The sequence below is a fragment of the Mustela erminea genome, chromosome 21, assembly GCF_009829155.1.
Source record: "Mustela erminea isolate mMusErm1 chromosome 21, mMusErm1.Pri, whole genome shotgun sequence".
Lineage (NCBI taxonomy): Eukaryota > Metazoa > Chordata > Mammalia > Carnivora > Mustelidae > Mustela > Mustela erminea.
The window spans coordinates 587,105-614,490 of NC_045634.1; the positions used below are offsets into that span (position 1 = coordinate 587,105).

A 27,386-nucleotide genomic window follows, 5' to 3' on the forward strand; every position below is an offset into this window, starting at 1 on the left:
TATTCACCAGTATTTTATATATATATATATATATATAATCCTTTTTACCCCCTTTCTTCTACCCCCAATTTAGGGTATCTTCTGATTTAGTTAGCATACATTTTTCTAGATTCTTTGCCACCCTTTTAGTATTTTATTCTCTCATTCATATATATTTTTTTAAAGATTTTATTTATTATCTGAGAGAGAGAGACAGTGAGAGAGAGCATGAGAGGGAAGGTCAGAGAGAGAAGCAGACTCCCCATGGAGCTGGAAGTCCGATGTGGGACTCGATCCCAGCTCTCCAGGACCGTAACCTGAGCTGAAGGCAGTTGCTTAAGCAACTGAGCCACCCAGGTGCCCTTCGTTCATATATTCTTATCTGGATAAAATGATAACACAGAAAAACTCACCACAAAAAAAAAAAAAAAAAAAAAAAGAAGAAGAAGAACAAGAGGCAGTACTGAAGGCTAAGGACCTAATCAATACGGACATTGGTAATAATAACTTCAGAATGACAATTCTCAAGGTGCTAGCTGGGCTCGAAAAAGACATGGAAGATATTAGAGAAACCCTGACAAGAAAAATAAAAGCCCTTTCTGGAAAAATTTAAAAAAAAAAACTAAAATCTAACCAAGCTGAAATCAAAAAAGCTATTAATGATATGCAATCAAAAAATGGAGTTTCTTACTGCTAGGACAAATGAGGCAGAAGAGAGAATTAGTGGTATAGAAGACCAAATGACAGAGAATAAAGAAACTGACCAAAAGAGAGACAAACAACTACTGGACCATGAGGGGAGAATTCAAGACATAAGTGATACCATAAGACAAAAGAATATTAGAATAAATGGGATTCCAGAAGAAGAAGGGGTGGGGGGGACAGAAGGTATATTGGAGCAAGTTATAGTAGAGATTTTCCTTAATATGGCAAAGGGAACAAGCATCAATCCAGAAGGCACAGAAAACCCCCCTCACAATTAAATAAAAATAGGTCCACAACCTGTCATCTAATACTGAAACTAACAAATCTTAGAGACAAAGAGAAAATCCTGAAAGCAGCTCGGTACAAGAAGTCTGTAACATACAATGGTAAAAATATTAGATTGGCAGCAGACTTATCCACAGAGACCTGGCAGGCCAGAAAGAACTGGCATGATATATTCAGAGTACTAAATGAGAAAAACATGCAGCCAAGAATATGATATCCAGCTAGATTATCATTGAAAATAGAAGGGGAGATTAAAAAAAGCTTCCAGGAAAAACAAAAACTAAAAGAATTTATAAACAGTAAACCAGCTCTACAGGAAATATTGAAAGGAGTCCTCTAAGCAAAAAGAGAACCTAAAATTAGTAGACCAGAAAGGAACAGAGACAATATACAGCAACAGTCCCCTTACAGGCAATATAATGGCACTAAATTCATATCTTTCAAGAGTTACCCTGAATGTAAATGGGCTAAATGTCCCAATCAAAAGACACAGGGTATCAGAATGGATAAAAAAACAAAACCCATCAATACACTGTCTACAATAAACTCATTTTAGACTCAAAGAAACCTGCAGATTTAAACTGAGAGGGTGGAAAACAATTTACCATGCTAATGGACATCAAAAGAAAGCTGGGGTGGCAATCCTTATATCAGATAAATTAGATTTTAAGCCAAAAACTGTAACAAGAGATGAGAAAGGAAGGACACTATATCATACTCAAAGGGTCTGTCCAACAAGAAGATCTAACAATTTTAAATATCTATGCCCCTAACATGGGAGCAGCCAACTATATAAACCAATTAATAACAAAATCGAAGAAACACATCTATAATAATACAGTAATAGTAGGGGACTTTAACATCCCCCTCACTGAAATGGACAGATCATCCAAGCAAAAGATCAATAAGAAAATAAAGGCCTTAAATGACACAGTGGACCAGATGGACATCACAGATATATTCAGAACATTCCATCCCAAAGCAACAGAATACACATTCTGCTCAAGTGCACATGGAACATTTTCCAGAACAGATCACATCCTGGGTCACAAATCAGGTCTCAACCAGTATCAAAAGACTGGGATCATTCCCTGCATATTTGCAGACCACAATGCTCTGAAGCTAGAACTCAGTTGCAAGAGGAAAGTTAAAAAGAACCCAAATACATGGAGGCTAAAGAATGAAGGGGTCAACCAGAAAATTAAAGAAGAATTGAAGAAATCCATGGAAACAAATGACAATGAAAATACAACAGTTCAAAATCTGTGGGACACAGCAAAGGCAGTCCTAACAGGAAAATATATAGCAATACATGCCTTTCTCAAGAAACAAGAAAGGTCTCAAATACACAACCTAACCCTACACCTAAAGGAGCTGGACAAAGAACAGCAAAGAAAGCCTAAACCCAGAAGGAGAAGAGAAACAGGAAACTAGGAGCTGGTTCTTGGAAAGAATTAATAAAATTGATAAACCCTTGGCCAGACTTACAAAAAGAAAAGAGAAAAGGACCCAAATAAATAAAAATCATGAATGAAAGAGAAGAGATCACAACCAACACCAAAGAAATACAAACAATTATAAAAACATGCTATGAGCAACTATACGCCAGCAAATTTGAAAATTTGGAAGAAATGTATGCATTCCTAGAGACTATAAACTACCACAACTGAACCAGGAAGAAACAGAAAACCTGAACAGACCCATAATCAGTAAGGAGACTAAAGCAGTCACCAAAAATCTCCCAACAAACAAGAACCCAGGGCCAGGGGGCTTCCCGGGGGAATTCTACCACACATTTCAAGAAGAATTAATACCTATTCTCCTGAAACTGTTCCAAAAAATGGAAATGGAAGGAAAACTTCCAAACTCATTTTATGAAGCCAGCATTACCTTGATCCCAAAACCAGACAAGGATGCCATCAAAAAAGAGAATTACAGACCAATATCCTTGATGAACACTGATGCAAAAATTCTCACCAAAATACCAGCCAATAGGATCCAACAGTACATTAAAAGGATTATTCCCCACGACCAAGGGGGATTTATTCCAGGGCTGCAAGTTTGGTTCAACATCTGCAAATCAATCAATGTGATACAATACATTAATAAAAGAAAGAACAAGAACCATATGATACTCTCAATAGATGCTGAAAAACCATTTGACAAAGTATAGCATTTGACAAAGTACAGCATCCTTTCTTGATCAAAACTCTTCACAGTGTAGGGGTAGAGGGTACATACCTTAATATCCTCAAAGCCATTTATGAAAAACCCACTGCAAATATCATTCTCAATGGAGAAAAACTTAGAGCATTTCCGCTAAGGTCAGGAACATGGCAGGGATGTCCATTATCACCACTGCTATTCAACATAGTACTAGAAGTCCTAGCCTCAGCCCTCAGACAACAAAAAGAAATTAAATGCATCCAAATGGGCAAAGAAGAAGTCAAACTCTCACTCTTTGCAGATGGTATGATACTTTATGTGTAAAACCCAAAAGACTCCACTCCAAATCTGCTAGAACTTGTGTAGGAATTCAGTAAAGTGTCAGGATATAAAATCAATGCACAGAAATCAGTTGCATTTCTTTACACCAACAATAAGACAGAAGAAAGATAAATTGCATCCCAAACCATAATACCTATGAATAAACCTAACCAAAGAGGCAAAGAATTTATACTCAAAACTATAAGGTACTCATGAAAGAAACTGAGGGAGACACAAAGAAATGGAAAAATGTTCCATGTTCATGGATAGGAAGAACGAATACTATGAAAATGTCTATGTTACCTAAAGCAATCTGCACATTAATGTAATCCCTATCAAAATACCATCAATTTTTTTAAGGAAATGGAACAAATAATCCTAAAATTTATATGGAACCAGAAAAGACCTCAAATAGCCACAGGAATGTTGAAAAAGAAAGCCAAAGTCTGGTGGCATCACAATTCCAGACTTCAAGCTCTATTACAAAGCTATCATCACCAAGACAGTATGGTACTGGCACAAAAACAGACACATAGATCAATGGAACAGAAGAGAGAGCCCAGAAATAGACCCTCAACTCTATGTTCAACTAATCTTTGACAAAGAATGGAAAGAATGTCCACCGGAAAAAAGACAGTCTCTTCAACAAATGGTGTTGGGAAAATTGAATAGCCACATGCAGAAAAATGAAACTGGACCATTTCCTTATACCACAAACAAAAATAAACTCCAAATGGATGAAAGACCTCAATGTGAGACAGGAATCCATCAAATTCCTTAAGAAGAACACAGGCAGCAACCTCTTTGACCTCAGCTGCAGCAACTTCTTCCTAGAAACATCGCCAAAGGCAAGGGAAGCAAGGGCAAAAATGAACTACTGGGACTTCATCAAGATCAAAAGCTTTTGCACAGCAAAGGAAACAGTCAACACAACCAAAAGACAACTGACAGAATGGGAGAACATATCCGCAAATGACATATCAGATAGATAAAGGGCTAGTATCCAGAATCTTTAAAGAACTCATTAAACTCAACACCCAAAGAATAAATTATCCAATCAAGAAATGGGCAGGGACATGAACAGACATTTCTGCAAAGAAGATATCCAGATGGCCAACAGACACATGAAAAAATGCTCATCACTGAGTACACATCACTCAGCATCAGGGAAATACAAATCAAAACCACAATGAGATACCACCTCACACTAGGAAGAATGGCTAAAATTAACCAGTCAGGAAATGACAGAAGCTGGCGAGGATGCGGAAAAAGGGGAACCCTCCTACACTGTTTGTGGGAATGCAAGCTGGTGCAGCCACTCTGGAAAACAGCAAGAAGGTTACTCAAAAAGTTGAAAATAGAGCTACCCTATAACCCTGCAATTGCACTACTGTAATCGCACTACTGGGTACTTACCCTAAAGATACAAGTGTAGCGATCCGAAGGGGCACAAGTCCCCGAATGTTTATAGCAGCAATTTCCACAAAAGCCAAACTATGGAAAGAACCTAGATGTCCATCAACAGATGAATGGATAAAGAAGAAGGGGTATATATACACAATGGAATACTATGCAGCCATCAAAAGAAATAAAATCTTGCCATTTGCAACCAAGTGGATGGAACTAGAGGGTATTATGCTGAGCAAAATAAGTCAATCAGAGAAAGACAATTATCATATGATCTCCCTGATATGAGAAGTTGAGAGGCAAAGTGGGGGGTTTGGGGGGTAGGAGGAAAAAATGAAACAAGATGGGATTGGGAGGGAGACAGACCATAAGAGATTCTTAATCTCACAAAACAAACTGAGGTATGGAGAGGGTGGTTGGGTTATGGACATTGGGGAGGGTATATGCTATGGTGAGTGCTGTAAAGTATGTAAGCCTAAAAATTCACAGACTTGTACCCCTGGGCAATATAATACATTATATATTAATTTTAAAAAAACTATAAAAAATGATAAAAATCCGTATCTGTAGCATGTCAGATAAGACCATTCACAAGCTGATCCCAACTGCTCATTTAGATTTATCATCTACCATTTTCCTCATGCTTGGGCCCTACGGGGATATTACTGTGCTTTTCCATCTTGTTCCTTTTGCCCCTCTTGTTACACCTATGCTAAAATTCTGGGGTGCCCCAAATTTTGCAAATTCTTTTGACCCTACAAGACCCCAAGTGAGATAACTTTACAAAGAATCATACCCCAACTCCTTCCACCTGCATTCTCAGAGCACTTGATAAATTACCTTTATTCTAGCTCTTCTTTTAAAAGTCTCCTCTCTCACCTACCAAAATCTTGAATTTCGCTCTGTTATGTACATCATGACAGTAGGCCAGTTATTCAATAGCCACCTGCTAAAACGATGCAAGAACTGAGCAACTGGCTGTATCCACTGTCTCCACTGTCTTCTCTGCTATACTATCAATGACACATGGCACGAACTTTCTAGTTCATTATGACCAATCCTGGAATGTTCTAGAAGAGACTGACATCAGCAGAGGGTACCAGTTAGATTTTCTGGTGTCGTATTTACTTTGAATATTAATTTTAAAAAGTTCTTTAAATTTGTATTGAATTGAGGTAATAAAACTAGGATAAAAAGTGAACTAGGTTAAAGTGTCTAAGCTTCCCATATCCCACCATTTATAAAGTATATTGGGGAGTTGTACATAGAAAACAACAACAAACAGCACCTAGTCCAATTTTATACTGTACAGGCTAGGTAAAGGCCAGTCAGAAGAATCCCAAGGAGTTGAAGAGTTGCAAGTGGAATGAAAGGACCAGAGGGTACAATATGACCCTGTCACCATTTTTCATGCTGCAAATACAGACACAAAAGTCTGGAACCAACAGATTTAGGGAAACCAGTACAAATGCATTAGCTTTCATGGCAAGAATGAATGTCAGTCAAAAAAGAGTTTTAAGTATATCATAAGCAAGATACATTTAAATTCTGAAGTATAAAATTGCCTTTGAGAAAAGAAAGGAATCTTACTGGCCATCAAGCATTTATGTCTCAGGCACTGCAGAGAGCATATCATCTAATCTTGGAGGAAATATAAATGAGAAATTATTCAGAACAGCTACAGTACCCCCAGAGGTACCCATTCACCTAACAGCATCTCACCCTGGTTAAGCACTTACTTTGTGCCAGATAAGTGCTTCCTAGAGATTGTCTCATCTAACCCTCAGCAGTCTTATAAAGTAGATAGTTGTATACCCATTTCATAGATGGAAACTGAGGCACAGAGCTGGACATGGACAATGGTACTTCAGTGCCCAAGTCCTTTATACCCTCTACTACTACTAATTTTGCTACTGGCAGTCATTTTCTGGTATGGTTGTTTTTGCTGATTCTACAAATATTAACAAATTCCTTACCATGTGTCAGACAATGTGTTTAGGTGCTTCCTACTTAGGAATACTTCAGCAAACGAAAGAAAACACTTCTACCCCAGGAGAGCTGAAAATAAACAACAAACATAATAAAAGAAAAAAAAAATATGTGTGTGTGTGTGTGTGCATGTGTGTGTGTGCGCGCGCGCGCGTGTGTGTGTGTGTGTGTGTGTGTGTGTGTGTGTGTGTAGTATGTTAGAAGGTAATAACTGCTATGGAAAAAAATAGGACAAAAAATAGAGATCAAGAATCTCAGTCTGGGGAGAGAGGTAGATATATTTTTATTTATAAAATGGTCATGGGAGGTCCCAGCAACTTGAAGGGTAGAGCTGTCAGCACTTAATATAAGGAAACCAAAGTTGGCACAGGTTTTAAGAGAAAGAAGTTCCACTTTACTTTTTTAAATATTTTATTTATTTGACAGAGAGCGACACAGTGAGAGAGAAAACACAGGGAGTGGGAGAGGGAGAAGCAGGATTCCCACCGAACAGGAAGTAGGGCTCAATCCCAGGACCCTGGGATCAGGACCTGAGCCAAAGGCAGATACTTAACGACTCAGCCAACCAGGCACCCCCAGAAGTTCCATTTTTGATACACTGACTTTGATATTTCCATTAGACATCCAAGGAGATACAAGAATAAAAGACAATATGCCTGGGGCCTACTCCAGGGAATTCTCAGACTGTTGGCCTGAGGTGGGCCTTCACATTTTCTTTTTCTTTTTTAAGCTCCAAGAAGATTCTGATGTTATCAGGATTTTAAGCCACAACCGTAACCCATGGAGACTCACTATAGGTCCAAAGAGGAGAAATGGTAATTATCAGACTTGGATTTTTTTTTTTTTTTTTTTTAAGAGAGAGGAAAAGACAGTTTTAAGCAGGCTCCATTTTCAAGGGCAGAGCTGGGCTCAGGGCTCAATCTCAAAACCCTAAGATCATGACATGAGCAGAAACCAAGAGTCAGATGGTTAAGCCACCCAGGCACCCCACCAGACTTGGATTTTTATGAGATCACTTTCCTTTGTACCATGAGGGAAAAACTATAGGGAGACAAAATGGAGGGCAAGGAAATCAGCTAGGAAAGCTATCAAAATACTCAGGCTAGGCGATAAGAACCTGAATTGAAAGATAATTCATGCGAATATTAAACAACAACAACAACAAAAAAATACCTGCTCCGAGGGGCAGTTGGTAAAGTGATGAACCTCTCAATTTCCACGCAAGTCACAATCTCGGAGTCAAGAGACTGGCCTGCCTCGGGCTCCACACTCAGCACATAGTCTACTTGAGACTCTTTCCTTCTCCCTCCACCCCTCCCCCTGTGCATGCTCTTTCCCTCAAATAAACAAATCTTTAAAAAGTAATAATAACCTGTTCTGAAAGGGATTTAGAAAGTAAACTGAAAGCACATATTGAGTGATTTGGAATGTGTGTGAAGCTGTGTTCAAAGGGAGAGCAGAAGGCTAACTCTGACTTAGAAGCTGGGAAGAATATGTTGTCACCAACCAAGATAACAAATAAAGAGGAAGAAGATGGGGCGTGTCACAGTGTGTGAGGGGCACACGAGCACGCGCACATACAGCAACAAGAGACAGAAAGAGAAAAGATCATGAATTTGATTCGAAGATGTAATAGCATAAGGGGTCTACAGAATATTTAGGCAGAGTTGTGTAGTAGCCACAGCAGCTATGCCACTACAGTAGGAACTCAGTACAGGCATAGCAGTCCCCTCCACTAATGAGGATAGATCACCTGGTAAGGGGCTGTAATATCCAATATGACCAAGGAGCCCAGAAATGTGTGACAAAGAAATACATCTATATTCATCTCAACACAAATTCATTATGACAGAAGAATTAGGAGGTCTCCTTTCATGTATTAATGAGATTCCACATGCAAGTGCTTAGTTTGCCAGTAACAATTATTAGTTTATAAGATGCTAAAAGCAAGTATCTGCCAAAAAGTTCCAGTTAGACCACCAAGGTTCAAACACTGGTTCTATCAGTCACCAGAATGGGTAAATTCATTATTTTCTTTGTGAGCCTCAGTTTTTTCATCTACAAAATGGAGAGAGCAGTACCAACTTCCCAAGATGTTGTGCAGATTAAATGAGAAGATCCACATAAATGCTTACCTACTAGTGTTTGGCACATAGTGAACAGTAAGTGTTAGCTGCCATCACCAGACCCATTTTCTTCACAGCTACTACTCCCTATATCTTTAAGATTATTACTTGGTTATTTAGATGATCACATGAAATAATTACCTCAGGCAGTATTTTATTAAATGTAAATGTTATTTGTACTGTACACAAATGTTAACTGGCTCTCAGTAGAAATTAATACTTTTCTCTAAAGAAAACTGCCTCAAATGAACCCACTTTTGACATTTACATAGAATACATCTCTCTAGATGGGACTGCATTTTACTTATAAATGATTTCAGGGACTTTATAATTTTAGAGAACCATTGACAAAATCTAACCATAGAAACTACTAATGGCTAGTTCTGTTTGGCATGGAAAACGTAATTCAGTCTTTACAAATGAAGAATTGTAGTAAGTGTCACCTGGAGGTTCTAACTCAGGATATTTTTTAAAGCCCATTTATTTTACTTAGTCCTGCATTCAGTATTACAGAAAGGGGCACCAACGTGCAAGGCAGTGGTACAGAAGCTGACCAAACTTACCAATTTGCCTTGGAAGCATTTATTTGCAGTAACTAGAATCTTTACTCTTCTAGAGCTTCATACTCCTCTAGGGGCCTAACACAGATTATGCAGGGTTATTTCTTTTCTTTTTGCTTTTTTGCTTTTTGAGTTTTTTTATTTTGTTTTGATTTTTCATATTAAACTGGAGATTTTCTGGCCTGGCTTCAAACGAGGATGTAATTTTGCTGTAATAGTATCAAGTCAATTTTAATACAACTACATTATAAAACTTTGAGATGAATCATCTGCAAAGCAACTATTACTAGATGCCTGGCTTGATAATAAATAAGGAGGAAAGTGATACAAAAACATTTACAAGCTATTATTTGCACAGAAGCTTCCGTGAACAAATCAGTGAATCCCAATTCCAGTGGGCAAGAAAGGAAGAGTGAATCATTCACAAATGGACTAACTTGTTCTCCTGGAATGCTATTAAAATGCCACTGCATATTCTGAGTTTACATCTTTCATGAGATACAGCCTTTGGCCATGTTACCTCACTACCTTTACACTATATCACTCTCTACCCTGACAAAAGGAAATAAAAGGGGCAACTGCATTCCATATCCCTGTAAATTCATAAGTAGACAGTCTGAAGCTGACCATATCGGTTAGTGACTGTGTTTATGCACTACACACTCAGGGGAAATGGGGTGGTCTGAATTTAGACAATATGCAAACACTTCTACACAGAAAAACACAAGCTTATCCCCATGCCAAGATATTACATCCCTTCATGTTTCTCCAAAGTCAAATTTTCTAATTTAATAAATTTTCATTTATTTGAAATGAAGGCATCAACACTCTAAATAAATGAATGCATACATACACAAATAAAGCATAAACTCATCAAAACACACCCTCCTTTGACCTGGAGGAGGAGGTATTACTTGGCCCTATGACACATGAGAAAAGAAAGACTTGTAAAAGGGACTAACTAAACTGCTAGAGTCCACTACATCACACCTGGGATTTAGTCAAGGATGCTATTACTGCCAAATGCAATACAATGATAAGGAAGAAAACTTAATACCCTTGGAGAGAATATTTACAGTAACACAGAATGAGATCAAGTCTATCCTTCCAAAGACAATTTATAAGAAGGAATGTCAAATTTTTAGAAGCCAAGAATTGACTGAACTAGCACATCTTTGCTTTTTCTCTCTGAAATCCCTACCAACTAAAATAAGACAGACAACAAATAACAGTCACATACAATTCTATATAACAAGAAAACTAATGACAATGGCTGCTTTTCTGTAGCACTTACCAGACTATTTCTTAGTACTTCCCCCTATTGAGGACCATTCAATGACACAATCTATCATTAAACAAAAGACATCAATGCAAAAGCATTCCCAAATAACCACCTGATAACTCAAGATATGTTTTATTATTAGTTCAATCATAATTATCTGAAATTGTTTCTGGTTTTTTAAATTTATCTGATACTTAAAAATGATCAGTTTTCTATCACTATGGTTATATTATTGAGGAAAAGTTATGACTGAAAAATAATGTTTTAAAAGTGCTATATTCTGCCCCTTCATACCGGGGTGGGGGGATCCTCAATGTTAATTTAAAAAATATGAAGCACTGAATTACCTTTCAATGGGATCTTAAACCATCTTCTAATTATTCATATTAATAGCTGTTCCACACATTTTAGAACACAATAAATAATTTTTAAGCAAAAATTTATCTTCTGTCTATACTTTTACTGCACTGAATTAGTATTACTATACAATCACTGGGCAACAGAAAGTGAGCAAGGATTTTGCCAATGAGGGTATGCAGGAACTCTGACCAACACAACTGGCAACAGATACTCCACTAAGTGGATAATCCTTATATGGATAATTACTACATTTTTACTATTGTGAACAGTTTGTTAAATAGTGTCATATCAAGAGTTGGTGTACCCATCAACAAAAGGATAAAAGCCATATGATCATCTCAATACATGCACTAAAAACACTAGACAAAGAAGAACATCCATTCATGATTTTTAAAAATCTTCATTAAAGTAGGTTTAGAGGGAACATACCTTAACATAATAAAGGCCATCTATGAAAAACCCACAGTGAATATCAAACTCAAAAGGGAAAAACTGAGACTTCTCTCTAAGGTCAAGAACACAACAAGGATGTTCACTCTCACCAGTTTTATTCAAATTAGTACTAGATGTCCTAGCCTCAGCAATTAGACAACAAAAAGAAATAAAAGGCATCCAAACTGGCAAAGAAGAAGTCAAATTTTCACTATTTGCAGATGACAAGATACTCTATACAGAAAAACTGTAAGACTTCACAAAAAACTTCCAGAAATGATAAATTCAATAGAGTCCCAGGGTACAAAAATCAACGTGGAGCTATCTCTTGCATTTTATACACCAATAATGAAACAGCAGAAAGAGAAATTAGATAAACAATCCCAACTAATTAGACAGAGTGTGTGCACATGTGAGCAGGGGGAGGGGCAGAGGAAGAGGAACAAGAGACTCCATGCTGAACCCAAAGCCCAATGCAGGACTTGATCTCATGACCCTGAAATGATGACCTGAGCCTAAACCAAGAGTCAGACACTTACCCAAAGGAGCCATCCAGGCACCCCACAACTAACTGGAATTTAAATAAAAACTTAGGGAAAAAAGAAAGAAAGAAAGAAAGAAAGAAAGAAAGAAAGAAAGAAAGAAAGAAAGAAAGAAAGAAAGAAAGAAAGTAAGTCCCATTTATAATTGTACTAAAAATAATAAGATACCTAGGGAATAAACATAACCAAAGAAATAAAAGACCTGTACTCTGAAAACTTAAAACACTGACGAAATAAACTAAAGATGACACAAACAAATAGAAAGATATTCCATGCTCACGAATCCAAAGAACAAATATTTCTAAAATATCTCTATTATCCAAAGAAATCTACAAATGTAACGTAATCCCTATCAAAACACCAACAGCATTGTTCACAGAACTGGAATACACAATCCTAAAATTTGTATGGAAACACAAAAGACCTCAAATAACCCAAAGCAATCTTGAAAAACAAAAGCAAAGCTGGAGGTATTACAATTTCAAACTTCAAGTCGCATTACACAAAGCTGCAGTGATCCCAACAGTATGGTACTGGTACAACAATAGACACATAGTTCAGTGGAACATAACAGAAAACCCAGAAATAAACCTACAACTATATGGCCAATTAAACTTTGTGAAGGAAGGAAAGAATAATCAGTAAGAAAAGACAGGCTTTTCAAGAAAAGTTATTGGGAAAACTGGACAGCTACATGCAAAAGAATGAAACTGGACCACTTTCTTATACCATACACAATAATATACTCAAAATGGATTAAAGACCTAAATGTGAAACCTGAAACCATAAAAATCTTAGAAGAGAGCACAGGCAGTAATTTCTCTGACTTTGGCTATAACAACATTCTTCTAGTTATGTCTCCTGAGACAAGGGAAATAAAAGCAAAACTAAATTATTGGAATTACCTCAAAATAAAAGACTTCTGTACAGCAAAGGAAACAATCAACAAAACTAAAAGACAACCTACAGAATGAGAGAAGATATTTGCAAATGACATACCCGATGAAGGGTTAGTATCCAAAATATATGAAGAACTTACAAAACTCAAAACCCAGGGGTGCCTGGGTGGCTCAGTGGGGTAAGCCTCTGCCTTCGGCTCAGGTCATAATCTCAGGGTCCTGGAATCAAGCCCCGCATCAGGCTCTCTGCTTAGCAGAAAGCCTGCTCCCCCCCTGTCTGGGCCTGCCTCTCTGCCTACTTGTGATCTCTCACTGTCAAATAAATAAATAAAATCTTAAAAAACAAGAACAAAAACAAAAATAAACTCAACACCCCAAAAGCAATCTAATTAAAAATGGGCAGAATACATGAATAGACATTTCTCCAAAGACATCCAGATGGCCAAGAGACATATGAAAAGATGCTCAGCATCACTCACTATCAGGGAAATGCAAATCAAAACTACAGTGAATAACACCTCGTACTTGTCAGAATGACTGAAATCAAAAACACAAGAAACAACAAGTGTTGGCAGGGATATGAAAAAAAAAGCAACCCTATTCACTGTTGGTGGATATGCATGCTGCTGCAGCCACTCTGGAAGGGGGAAGGGATGAGTGAAGTAAGTGATGGGGACAAAGGAGTGTTCTTGGCATGGTGAGCACACAGTGATGTGGGGAAGTGTTGAATTACTATATTATATACCTGAAACTAATATAACACTATGTTAATTATACTGGAATTTAAAAGAAAATAAAAAAGGCTTTGCATCTAAACCAATCCTGTGAATCCCTGTTTGCCACTAAGCACACAGGTCAAGTGGTACCTAAAGCAAGTCAGGCATAGATCTATCTTGTCAGCAGTGGCTAGAGTTAGATGATGTATACAAATTCAAGTCAATTTTTTTTTTAAATCAATCTCTGCTAGAGGTCTCAACTTAGAACTTAACTTCTTTTTAATGTAATTTCCTTGAGAATAATAACCATTGCGGATAAATAAGTTACAATTATAAGTACCCCATTCCTAAAACTAAATATTACAACCACTCAAAAGTATACGTGTAAGTACAAATTTAGCCTGATCATACCCTCCCCAACACGCACCTTTGCAGGTCCAGGTACTAAATAATATTATCTAGCTAGGGAACATTAACTCAGTTCTATACTTTCCTCTCTCTTCCTCTTCTAACTTCCATCTTCAGAAGAACAAGAGGCTTTATGAATACTTTCCATAGTTGGTTATATCTAATTTTTATCATCACTCTTCATGTTTCCTGCCCTCTCTTCAAATTTTTATAATCACCTGTTTTCACGGCCCCACATCACAGTTTTGCTACACTTCTTCAGTGCTCTCATAACTACACAGCTGACCTGCGGTGCCCCTCAGTGTCTGACGGGGCCAATGCAGGGCCCCTCAGTCTCATCTTGCAAACACCTTCTGCAGTCTTCCAGGAGAGGGCACCAACATGCAAAGGGGTACAGAAACTGCCCAAACACCAAGTGAATGAAATAGCCTGCATTTACCTTAGAGGCATTAATTTTCAATAAATAATTTTACTCTTCACCCTTCACACTCCTCTGGGGGCATGATCCAGTCAATGCAAGTTTTTGCTTCTTCGTTTTCACAAAGTCCATGCAATTCTTACTACCGTGGCCTGTCAGCATATCCTCTCTATACGGAGTTTTCCCTGAGTGCTACCTACTGCAAGTACCCTGAAAGCTGCCATATTTGACAGAGGTTTCTCAGATTTGCTTAATAAATTTTGCGTATAATTTTAAAGAGAAAAAATGAGCTCCCTAACAAGAGTGTAGGAAGATCAGCGCAAAGAAAGCAGGAAGATCATCCCCCAAGGAAATAAAATCTTATCTCAGTCACTTCCTGCTTTCATCTCTTTACATTATTCCAGCTCATCTGAAGACAGATCAACGGGATCATCCTCCTCTGGGGCTATGGGAATAAAAAGGGATTTTTCCACTCTGTATTGCCTATGATGAATGAGTTAGCAAGAATATCCATATACATTTTTGTCTTTAATATATTTTGTAAGCACATCCATAATGCTTACTGTTCTCTGTACATTATTCTAACCACTTTATATTAACTCACCTAACCCTTTTAACAGTTCTATGATAGGTACTATCGTCACCACTTAACAGAGGAATAAACTAAGACAGGGAGACGGAAAGTAATTTCACATGGTCACAATCCTAATCAATGGCAAAGCTGGATAGGAGCTCAAGCTAGGCAGTTTGATCTGCAAAGATCAAGGTCTTAAACAATATGCTGTCTGGCCTTCCTTCTGCGGTAATAGTTACACTTCAGGTATACCACTGGCATATAAGAACAAAAATGTCTACTTCTTAAGGGACATCCATATGATTAAATGTCCTTAGTATAGTTAATTAGGTGTACACATCAATTTGCATAATTCTCTCTGCAGTAACTTATTGAAGCATTAATATGTGCTGGACATACTTTAGGTGCTAGGAGTACAGAATGACTGTAACAAAGCCCTACCTTTGTAGTTTAAACTTCAAATAAAAGACAGACAATAAGCCAAATGAAGGTCCTCCTCTCTGTGTCCCGCCCTTTTACCTTTCCACAAATATCTGCTGAATATCTGTTATGAGTAAGAAGACACTGTTCTAGATAAATATTAAAGGGTCAATAAAGCATTGAAGAGCAAAAGTCCTTGCTCTCATGGAGCTAACATTCAGACAGTGATGGTGATAAATGCCTTGGAAATAAATACAGCCAGGTAAGGAAAGAGGGGAGGCTAGAACTTCTGATTTATTCATGGCACCAGGAAAGTGCCACCTGAGTGGAAAACTGAAGGAAAATAAAGGATGTGTCCTCGCAAATCATCTTCAGGAAGAGCGCTCCAAACAAATACTAAGGCCTGTATAGGTCTGTGTTTGGCAAGTCCAAAAAACAGCATAGAGAGGACACTAAGGCTAGACAAAAGTGAGCAAGAGAAGTGGTGAGGCCTGAACTCACTTGTACATCCAAAGCAGTCACTCACTCAAAAGCGCCCAAATCAACTCCAATTCTCAAAACACCTATGGTCAGAAACAGCACAACAATTAAAAAGAAAACCAATAAAACAGCAACAACAAAATGGATTGTTAGTATCTTAGACACACATTAGCTTCCAAAGTTAGTAGACTGTTTTTCAGTTCCTCCCCTAATTCGGAGAATGTTTCCGTGACCCTCAGCGTCATCCAAGGCCTACTCCAGCAATCCCCTAAGTCATCCCAGAGCACAAATGTCCACTGCGTACTGTGCATCATGTCTTCACTACTGTCCCCTAGCTGGTCTGTAAAGTTTCTAGGGCTGAATCCAGATCTTCATCACATTTCTGTCTCAGTGCCTAGTACAAGGACTGGCACAGAAACTCTCTAAAAGAACCTAAAAACCAATTGTGAAAAATTTAAAAAGGAAAGTCAATTACTATGTTCTAGTCTAAACACACCAAGCAACCTGACTAGAAGATGCCTGAAAATAGTAATTAGGATGCTTCCTCTTATAACCTACATAAAAAGTTAGAAGTCTCCACCATGAAGTTTTGGTTACTTATATCCACCAATTAGAATTACTTCAATAATTTCAAATACTTCCCTCACTGTGAAGTCTAGAAGCTCTGACCAGTACAAAACACTTACCAGTGAGCTCTCTCTAGATATTTTTCCCCAAGGTATATATATTTTTAAACATTACCTGCTCCTTAATATTGCACAGTGGGGAGCAAATACGAAAAAATGGCAAAGAAGACAGAATCCAAGGGGAACATCAATTCTTAATAACTTTGAGAAGTAAAACCATCACTGCTAAATAAAAACATCATATGCATTATCTTAAAAAGGAAAGCAGCATTGCCAATTGCCAACTTTGTATGTTCCCAGGCATGATGCTTAAACCAGGTTCTTCCTATCTTCATTTATCATCTGTTAAAAATAGATGAGATGATGCTTAAGACAATTTCCCCGGATCACTGAGTCACATAAGAGAGGAGGTGGTGCTCAGAAAAGGGGTGCCTTCCTTCCCAAGGAATACGTTTTAGAAAGTTACATGTTTCTTGAAACCATCTTTGATTTTAAAAATATGTATTTTTAAACAAATGAGGTAATAAGCAAGAAAACCAGGAGAACAGTGCCTACCAGACAGTTGGCACACAGTTGTTTCTTACCAAAGTGTTCGCTTAATGAATAAATCATCTGAACCATGTATAAGTATAATTTAGAAATAAACTACTTTTCCCATGCAAAAAGAGTTACCAAACTTTAGGGAGCTGTAGATCATCTTAATTGGCCTTTGATTTCACACTATCAACTCCTAAAATCAAACCACACGCAATGCGAGGGGAGTGAGCCCAGGGCTCCTTAATGTAAATGACATCAGCTATCTACCATCTAACTTTTCTCAAGTATTTTGGTATTTTAAAATTGAAATTGTGGGATTTCAGAGGTAGTTTAGTAACAAGAGCTGGAACAGATTCAGTTCTTGGACACAAGACAAGACAATCTGCTCTGCAAATAAGCTGAGAATTAAAGGGACACAGTAAACAATAAATTTAGTGAATACCTCCCCCTCCACAAAAAGAAAAAGAGAGAAAGACAGTCTTTAAAATCAGTTGAGAAGAAAGGAAATCACATTTTCTGACATAGCCCTTTACATATATCATCTCATTTTTAACAATAGTCAAAACCTCCTAGTGCAGTTTTTTTAAGTCTTTTAGAAAGGTATCCTTACGTACAAATGAAATACAATAAGGCATCCATTTTGGTATACGTTTTAGATAAAGGAACACTACTAAGCCTAATAGCTGAGCAAACAGAATTCAGGTCATATAACCACTTTTCACATCTGAGATCCTTGCTGTGGTCCAAAGAAATTATAGCATAATTAGGACAATCACCAACCATTAGACCACATGGACTTAGGAAAGCACCTGCTGAACTTTCAAATAATAGATCACCTAACTACTCACTGTTCACATGACAACAACTGATATCCAGAAGTGTGACTTGCCCTTAGAGTCATGTCTTCCAACTCCAATTCCAAAATTTTTTGTTCAGTACATAATTATCCAGAGCAAAAATGACAATTTAAATAACTGGTGACAAAGCTGACCTTCCCAAAGGGTAGGCTCAGTCTCTGCAAATGCTTCTGAAAATATTTTTTCAAGTAAACTGAAAATGACAAGTTTCTTGGTCAAGGGAAAGGGCACTGGGGGAGGAGTACTTCTGAAAGTCCAGAAAACTAGTAACGGAGAGGATGATGTCAGAGGCAGTACAGGCCAGCTTGAAATGCTAAAACTAATCCTCCAGAACTTGATCATGAGCCTTCCCATAAAGGGAGGCGGGGTGATACCAGGAAGAGATAGGGATGCTCCTGAACTAAAACTAGAAGTCCTCTCCCCCTTCTTTTTTTCTCCATTAAACATCTCCAGAGAGATAAGGCAAAAGTGGTACTAATTTTGACAAAACTATATAAAGACAAGTACATATCATAATATATTCCATTGATTCTTAGACAATTTTTTTCTAAATTTCATAGTCTCTGAAATTTGGATGGTTTCTTATATAGTACAACCCCTGTTGGCCAGACAGGTGTTTGTTACCTGTGTTCAAAGGAAAATTATGCATTGTTGATTTAGTCTTAACTGATGTGTACAAGGTCTCTAAAAAAATTATGCTATTAATTGGTATTGAAACCAAAGTACTGTGTATGGAGAAGGCAATGAGAACAAGCAACTAAGATTCTTAGTTTTATGTAAAAATCTGTACAGTTAAATAAAAATACCATATGACCCAGTAATTCCATTACTGGATATTTACCAGAAGAAAACAAAAACAAATTTGAAGAGATACATGCACCCTTATGTTTACTGTGGCATTATTTACAATAGCCAAGATCTGGAAGCAACTCAAGTATCCATCAACTGCTGAATGGATAAAGAAGATGTGGTATATGAATATACAGTAGAACATTACTCAGCCATAAAAAGAATAAGACCTTGCTATTTGCAACAACACAGATGGACCTAAAGAATACTATGCGAAGTGAAATAAGTCAGAGAATGAAAAAAAATTCTACGTATTAAAAAGCATTGTGTCATAGTTAATTAGTGGCATATTATTTTCTGGTGATACTTAAAATAATAATTTGCCTCAGAATCAACAGCATCTTAGATTTTAAAAATTGTTTTATTACTTTACATTTATCTTAAATTTCAATAACATTTAATTTTTTTAAAGATTTTATTTATTTATTTGACAGAGAGAGAGACCACAAGTAGGCAGAGAGGCACGCAGGGAAAGAGAGGGGAGGAAGCAGGCTCCCTGCTCAGCAGAGAGCCCAATGCGGGACTCGATCCCAGGAACTTGAGACCATGACCTGAGCCGAAGGCAGAGGCTTAACCCACTGAGCCATCAAGACACCCCAACATTTAACTTTTTAATAGGAAGATTATGTTCTGTTTCTTGATTTGCTCATTTATGGGTCATGAGAGTAAAATAATGATGGTATGAAATTCTTTGGTTTCTGTTCCCTCTGTTCTAGAAAAGATAAGACATTTAGAAGTTCTACTATTTACATTTAATTCTAGAAGTGTATGGCCCACTTCTCAAAAATCATCCCTCAAAAGAACACAGACATACTCTCCAATCAGTGCTTTTTAAAATACTATTTTTCAGCACAGATAAATGAGAATGGTATTTTTAAAGCACTGCTATTATCTCCAAGACAATGTGTACAAAGAACACATTTTAGTATTAAAATTTTGCTCCTCCAATTTCAAAAAAACCAATGTACCACTTTCTAAAATGCTAAACTCTTAAGATTATGGGTTAACTATTCCTCCTAAGAAAAATGATAAAGTAGAGTTTATGTGAACTACTTAAGGCCTAACAAAAGCAAATGCAAATCCTTGTGCTTTTTCTGAAAAAAATTACTTTTCTCATTTTTTGGCCAGTTTCTGTAGAAATGAAGAATATTTCCCCAGCTACCTCAAACACTGTTATAGATAATATTAAATATCCATATTGCTATAATACCCAAGTTGTGGACTTTTGACATGCACACACACAAACACACACACACACACACACACAGATATATATATATATATATAATTTTTAAATCTTGAACCATAATCAATTCTATCACTTCAAACTGTATTTTGAGAAAGGAATGGCAAGAGGAGAAAATTCTCTATGGAATAAATACCCTCCATACCATACAAAAGAGGAACAGGGGAAGTAAACAGAGAATTTACTTGTAACCCCCCTTCTCCCCTGCTGATTGACACTGGACTTGAGTCCTCTTGGTATAAAGGTTCTTCAGAAAAAGTTTTACTTTAACCGTGATAAAATCTTTTTTTGTTATTTGGTTTTGGTTTTGTTTACTACCATTTACTTCCTATCTATTCTACATGGAACACATACTCAGTGAACACAAACATTCCAACTTTCACTACGTTATTAGAGCTACAGAGTTAGATGCTTTTTGTACCACAGAAACCTTTTCAGGTGGGGAGGGGCCATAGAGGGTTTCAGGTAGTCTGAATCCAACAGATAGCCCAGGCTGAGTCTTTAGACTTCAGAGAAAAGCAACAGAGGGACATCTGGTCACATTTGCCTTCCATGCAGAACACCAGACCGCACCTGTTGTCTCTCCAGCCCAGACCCTCAGCGTCACTCACTTGAGAGCAGGAGGGCAAACCTGGGTCGCTTCTTCAATACTACAGTTCACTCCCTGAAGTGTGTTCCCAATATCCCTTCACTCCATCCCAAGCTGGACATACACACTCATGAGCAACACCTCACACCATAGTGCAAGAATAAAGTAGAAGTATCCTCAAACTCAACCTTTAAAAGAGCTAGAATGAATGACCTAGTTGTGATGTTTTGGGTACAATTTGTCTATCCATAAGCCAGTAGTATCCCCTTAATGACCAGTCTGTCTACTTCCTGACTTAAATGCCATAGTTGTCAATGTGAATAACTTAAGAAATTCCCAAATACTTGCTACACAAAGCTGCATATAAGAGACTAACCCAGAAAACAGCTTTCACATACATTGTGACTTTCACTTTCAGAGAATATTCTGACATTTCAGAATAGATGCAAAATAGAAAATAAAATACATGGTCCTCACTACTACATTAACTCTATATACTATCTCGTCTTCTAATAAAAAATACGTGTCAGATATCTGTAAGTATTTTAAAGTTTAGAGAACAAGAACATTTGTTTGCCCACCCTTCTAGATTCAGGCACCACAACTCCAAGCCCAGCATATATACTCACTCAAAAATGATCAATCCATCTGTCAATCAGCTCTATGAAGTTTTTACTTAAGATTTACTCTTTAATTTCCTTTTTGAGGTATATTGTAAGTATTTTATTCTGAGATATAAAAACTCCAGTTTTATAAAGCAGTATAGAGGGAAGGAGTGAGGGAGGGAAGGAAGACAAAAGAAAAAACTAAGTCAATACCTAGAAAAACACCCAAGAACAAAATTAAAACACAAACACACACACACACAAAACAACCTACCTGTCTGGCACTTCTACTCGAAGGATACACTCCTTCCTTTGGGGTCTGTAGGAAACAGAATTTACTGTGGCACCATTCTTAAAATTCATTTTTAATTTCTCCTTCAACCAGAGTCGGATCACCTAGACAGTCTTACTTTCACATTCTGAATTCCTATCCTTGGAACGAGGGCTGATAAAATAAGATCTAAACATACTTGAAGTCAATCTTGCCAATCCTACCAGAAAATTTTTACCCCAACCACTTAAAATAAAAAGAAGAAAGTTTAAGTCAAGTGGCAATAATTGCAAAGGTGTGAATTCTCCCTTCCCCTTTATTCACCTGAGGTGTTAAAAGTCCTGTCCTACTAGAGATCAGGCTAGCTTTTTGGCCCTGCCACAGAAGATCCTAAATTCCGCAATTTGCTGCAATGCCCTAAGCTCCAAGTCACCCAAGAGATGACGTTTCTGCACCCTGTCACACCGTTGTCACATGCTAGTCACTTCACAGCAACTAAAATACTTGCAGAAGTAACTCCCATTGATACCATTTTAAACTTGCCAAAGTTTGGGGAAAGCTCATTATTATAAATGAGAATACCAATTACCTGCTCCCTTTCCTTACAGTTACAGATGGTACTTTATACTAAATGCACACACATACACTCACAAATCTTCCCAATACTCTGGGGATTAGGTCTGAAAAACACTATAAACTTAATGGAGGGAAAAAGTGAGGCCCAGAGAGATTACTGACTTTCCCAAAAAGACAAAGCTACTTAGTCACGAAACTGAAATTAAATCACATCTATCTTCATTCTTAGAGTATTTTCCACAGTAAACAATCCAATGCACTAATAAAGATCTTAAATAAGGGTGCCTGGGTGGCTCAGTGGGTTAAGCCTCTGCCTCCAGCTCGGGTCATGATCTCAGGGTCCTGGGATCGAGCCCCACATCAGGCTCTCTGCTCAGCAGGGAGCCTGCTTCCTCCTCTCTCTCTCTCTCTGTCAAATTAATAAAATCTTAAAAAAAAAAAAGATCTTAAATAAAACTGAAAGGCAAAATCACTAAGAAAAAAAAAATTAGGTGTTTGGAGATTAAAACAGACTTAGGCTCAGAGCTCAGCCTCACCAAGCTATTATCACCTGTCCTAGCCTTGACTTCTTACTTAGAAATAATGAAGATCATAAGACCTCCATTAAAGAGTTACAGTGAAGACTGAATAAAATTAGTCACTCAAAAATAGTGGTTAACTATTAAAGTTTTTTTAAAAGATTTTGTTTTCTCTTTCCCAGAATTCTTAATTTTACAGAATAGACATGAAAAAAAAAAAAGTTCCCCACAACTCCCCAAAATAAATCCAGGGGCCACATACCAATGTCTAAAGCACACACTTCATTATCCATGATAAATGCTCCAAAGAAATTTGCAGTGTTTGGGAGCAGCAGTATAAAAAAAAAAAGAACCAAGATGGCTGTGTTCAATACCTGACTACAATACAGATACCTAAAAGACACCCAACTAACCCCCAACTCAGAGTACTAATAACACACAGTGTGCACCACTGTGTCCAACACCACCTCTACAGCCATGTCTTAGAACAAACCAGAGGGCAAGAGCCACCTTTTTCTATATGTCCTCCAAAAGAGTATCCTCCAGGCTCTGAGAAGTGGAGCTATTAGAAACAAAAACAAAAACAAAACCTTTTTAACTTTCTAACATTTCTCAAGTTTATTTGACATAAGTCCATTTGTGCTAAGAACATCTCTATTTGACACCTAGAGAAATACAATTTGGAAAACCCTGACTTACCACAGTGCTGTCATATACCAGAGAAGCTTCATGAACTTATCTTTACATTGGAAGCACCTGGAAATTGTGTCGAAGGTAACTTCTCTGGTCCCACTCAAGACCCAAAGTTTGAGAACCAATGGGTGAGTTAAATGTAATTACCACCAGTACCTCTCAAAGTTCTATGTCTTTAAGAGTCACCTGGAAGCTTGTTTTTAAAAAAGCACATTACTGGGGCACCTGGGTGGCTCGAGTCAGTTAGGCATCTGCCTTCAGCTCAGGTCATGTCTCGGGGTCCAGGGATTGAACCCCACATGGGGATCCCTGCTCAGTGAGGAGTCTGCTTCTCCCTCTCCCTCTGCCTCCTCCTCCCTCCTGCTCATGGTCTCTCTCACTCTTTCTGTAAAGTAATAAATAAAATCTTTAAAAAAAAAAAAAAAAAAAAGGAAGGAAAGAAGGCACATTACTGAGTCACCCCTAAAAAACTCAGATTTACAGGGTGCAGGCCACTTTGAGAATCACACCTATAGTAGGTATGACTAAAATGTCTCCTGACTATAAGTGTCTTCATCCTAATCATTACATTTTATAAAATAGTAAGTAACAATTAGGATATGAATGCTAAGGGGGAAGGGAACCTTGTTCATTGGTAAATAGTAGCTCAAAGCATTTCTATATAATTTTGAATGAAGATGCTTTCAGTATCTGCTTTAAGATAAGGACCTATAGGAGCACCTGGGTGGCTCAGTGGGTTAAAGCCTCTGCCTTCGGCTCAGGTCATGATCCTGGGGTCCTGGGATCGAGCCCCACATCAGGCTCTCTGCTCGGAAGGGAGCCTGCTTCCCTTCCCCTCTCTCTGCCTGACTCTCTGCCTACTTGTGATCTCTCTCTCTCTCTGTCAAATAAATAAATAAAATCTTAAAAAAAAAAAAGGAACTATAATTCACTGATTGATACTCTAAACATTACTGCTTTAACTGATCACTATCTTTCATGGACTGAGAATGACCTGTGAAAATCTAATCTCTTCCACTGCTTCCACACTGATGGCTTTAAAAGTATGGGAAGACAGAACACCCAGCAGGATCTGTGTACTTGGTTCATAGCCACTTCCTCTGCTCAGATGCTGGAGTTCTTCTGCATGTTCCCTTCTTAAAACAAAAAAATCATGATGACTAGTTAATTTTATCCATCAACTGGACTGAGGCCCAGATGCCCAAATACATGGTTAAACATTATTTCTGGGTGTGTCTGTGAGGGTGTTTCTGGAAGAAATTAACATCTATTTAGTGAACTCAGTAAAGTGGATACCCCTCGTCAATGCGGGGGGGCATCATCCAATCCACGGAGAGCCTGAATAGAAGAAAAAGGGGGAGAAAAGCTGAGTTTGACCTCTGCCTGACTATTTGAACTAGGACACCCATCTTTTCCTGCACCGATCACTTCTGGTTTTCAGGGCTTCAAACTCAGAATCTATACCTCTCTGGCTCCGAGGTCTTTGGATGATACCATCAGTTTTTCTGGGTCTCAAGCTTGCAGATGGCAGACTATGGAACTTCTCAGCCTCCATTAGCACATAAGCCAACTCCTTAAAATAAATTTTATTTTATATATCTCCTATGGATTCTGTTTTTTTTGAAAAACCCTAACTAGTACAAGTATACTACATTCTACATGAATTGGTACAACTTTGGGATCCAAACAGGATAGTATTAACAGCAATTTCTAAACTAAGTCTAACTTCCTACAGTTCTCATCAGATGGTATAATGTCATATTACCTTATACTCCTTGTCATGTAAAAGAGTTCTTTGGTACTTTTTTGTTTGGAAAATAAAACTGTTATCATTAAGGAGAAAAAGCTCTATTACATACAACTGATTCCACTAACATCTACTGTATTATCCCTGATGTTTGGGAATTTGTATCAGTCTTGGCAGAGGCTGTTTGGAAAATTTTTGAAGGTTTGGTTTTTGGTTTTTTAAAAATTTAATTATGTCTATACGTACCCAGCGTCACTTCCATCTCACACTTACAAAAGTGATATGAATATTTCTATAGCCAGAAAAAGTATATCTATCTTTCAAGTATACCGTAAGTTCTAAGCCTTAAGTGCTGTAACATAACTAACATCAGCTATAACTAACAAGGAGCTAACTAACATCAGCTCATACCAAATAGTATGAGTATGAGTATGAATAGTATGATTTTTTGACATTGCTTTGTGCAAAATTAATGTCACAATTAAGAGCACAGGCTTAAGAGAATGCCTAACCATCTACAAAGTTCCCTCACTGACATCAATTACTAAGCATCCAGACCTCACGGTACGTATAGAGTATACAGAGATGAATAAAGAGCAAAATACAGCTCTCAACACCCAGGATTTCAGTCTAGGGAGTGAAAACAAACTTTATACAAATAACTACAAACATAATAGAAATTATGGAGCAGTTAGTGCTCAACCAAAAGAAGGCATTCACCAGGTAGGTAGTGGTAAAGAAAGGCTATCCCGGCACCAGGAATGGCTCCATCCAAGTTACGGGAGGAGTAAACCTGCATGGCTTGTCCAGAGAACTACAAGAGGCCAATGTCAGCAGATTACAGGGTAGGAGAAGGAGAAGGAGAAGCATGAATACTTGAGCAAGGAAGACAGAGAAAGACCTAAGAAGGTAAGAAAAATGGCCAGATTTGAGAGAGATCACTAGGTGGCATTATAGATGGTAACTGGATTTCACAGATGGATTAAATGAGCTGGAATTTATAAAGTGCTTAAAATGGCAGCGGAAAGTAGTGCCACTCAATGTTTGTTAGGAAAAGAAACTGAAGATGGGGGCTTCCAATTACTGAACTACTGCAAAAGTCCAGGCAAAAAACACAGAAGATTCAATACAAGGTAATGAACATGAAGCTAATGAGCAGAACTGTAAGAAAAGTAGTAGAAGTGGCAAAATGTTTCAGCCAATTATACTTGGGAAATGAAGGAAGGAGACAAATCAAGGTAGACTTCGAGCTTTTGGCTTTGTACAACATAAGGATGCTGGGTGAATAACAGTGAATTTAACGAACTTTAAGCCAAGGTAAGAAACACAAGTTAGACTGCTTTAGGAAGGGCAGGGATAATGCACGTCATTTTTTTTTCTTTAATCAGCAATAAAATCTGATTATTTTTCATTCTTAAATTACTTGAGTCTCATAAACTCCTTGTAAGGTGTAATATTTTTATTTTACAAGAAAAGACTCTGAGAAGTTAGCAAAATTCCCTGAGCTGCCTAATTTAAAAGTTACAGGGAGCAGAACTATAAGCGAAACCCGCTAGCTCCTTGGTTCAGGGTTATTTCTACTTCAAAATTTCACCAGAGGAAACATACCATCCTCATACTCTAATTTTCCACTTTTCCCTTAACTAATTATAGGAAGTATCCTAAGTTACCAAAGTAACTAGTTCTTTCTAACTATAAACTAGTCTTACAGTTGCTGATTTTTCCACTGAATGCTTTGTTTTATGTATTTAGTAATGAGAAATGCCCAAACACCTAATAATACGGAAGATTCAAGTCTACTTACAAGTTACAGAAACAACCAAGTTACCACATCCAAATTTTTATAACAGAAGAATATAGTCTTATCCATGATTCTTTTTATTTTTTTAATTCCCCGACAAAAGCACTTTTCTTTATAATGAAAAGGCAAACTACCTAACATCTAAAATTTTTTAAATTTTAATTTTAAATTAATATTTAAATTTAATATTAATTTAATATTTAATTAGAATACATTTAATATTTATTTATTTATTTATTTTTAAATCTTTTTTTTTTTTTTGGTCAGAGAGAGAGCGAGCGAGAGCGAGCACAGGCAGACAGAGTGGAAGGCAGAGTCAGAGGGAGAAGCAGGCTCCCCGCGGAGCAAGGAGCTCGATGCGGGACTCGATCCCAGGACGCCGGGATCATGACCTGAGCCGAA

General features: G+C 37.5%; 1 protein-coding gene across 10 annotated transcripts in view; it reads right to left on the bottom strand.

Annotated features, from left to right (window-relative positions):
- Window positions 1–27,386, bottom strand: part of PSD3 (pleckstrin and Sec7 domain containing 3) — a 727,165-nt gene that overhangs the window by 352,608 nt on the left and 347,171 nt on the right. Inside the window, exon 1 of one of the 10 annotated variants that reach the window (XM_032329168.1) lies at window positions 5,747–5,812. The exons of the other annotated variants lie outside the window; for them this stretch is intronic. Coding sequence (XP_032185059.1) covers window positions 5,747–5,781 — 35 coding nt within the window. The 5' untranslated portion in view covers window positions 5,782–5,812. Of the gene's footprint in view, window positions 1–5,746; window positions 5,813–27,386 lie in introns of those variants that run through there. 10 annotated transcript variants of the gene reach the window in all.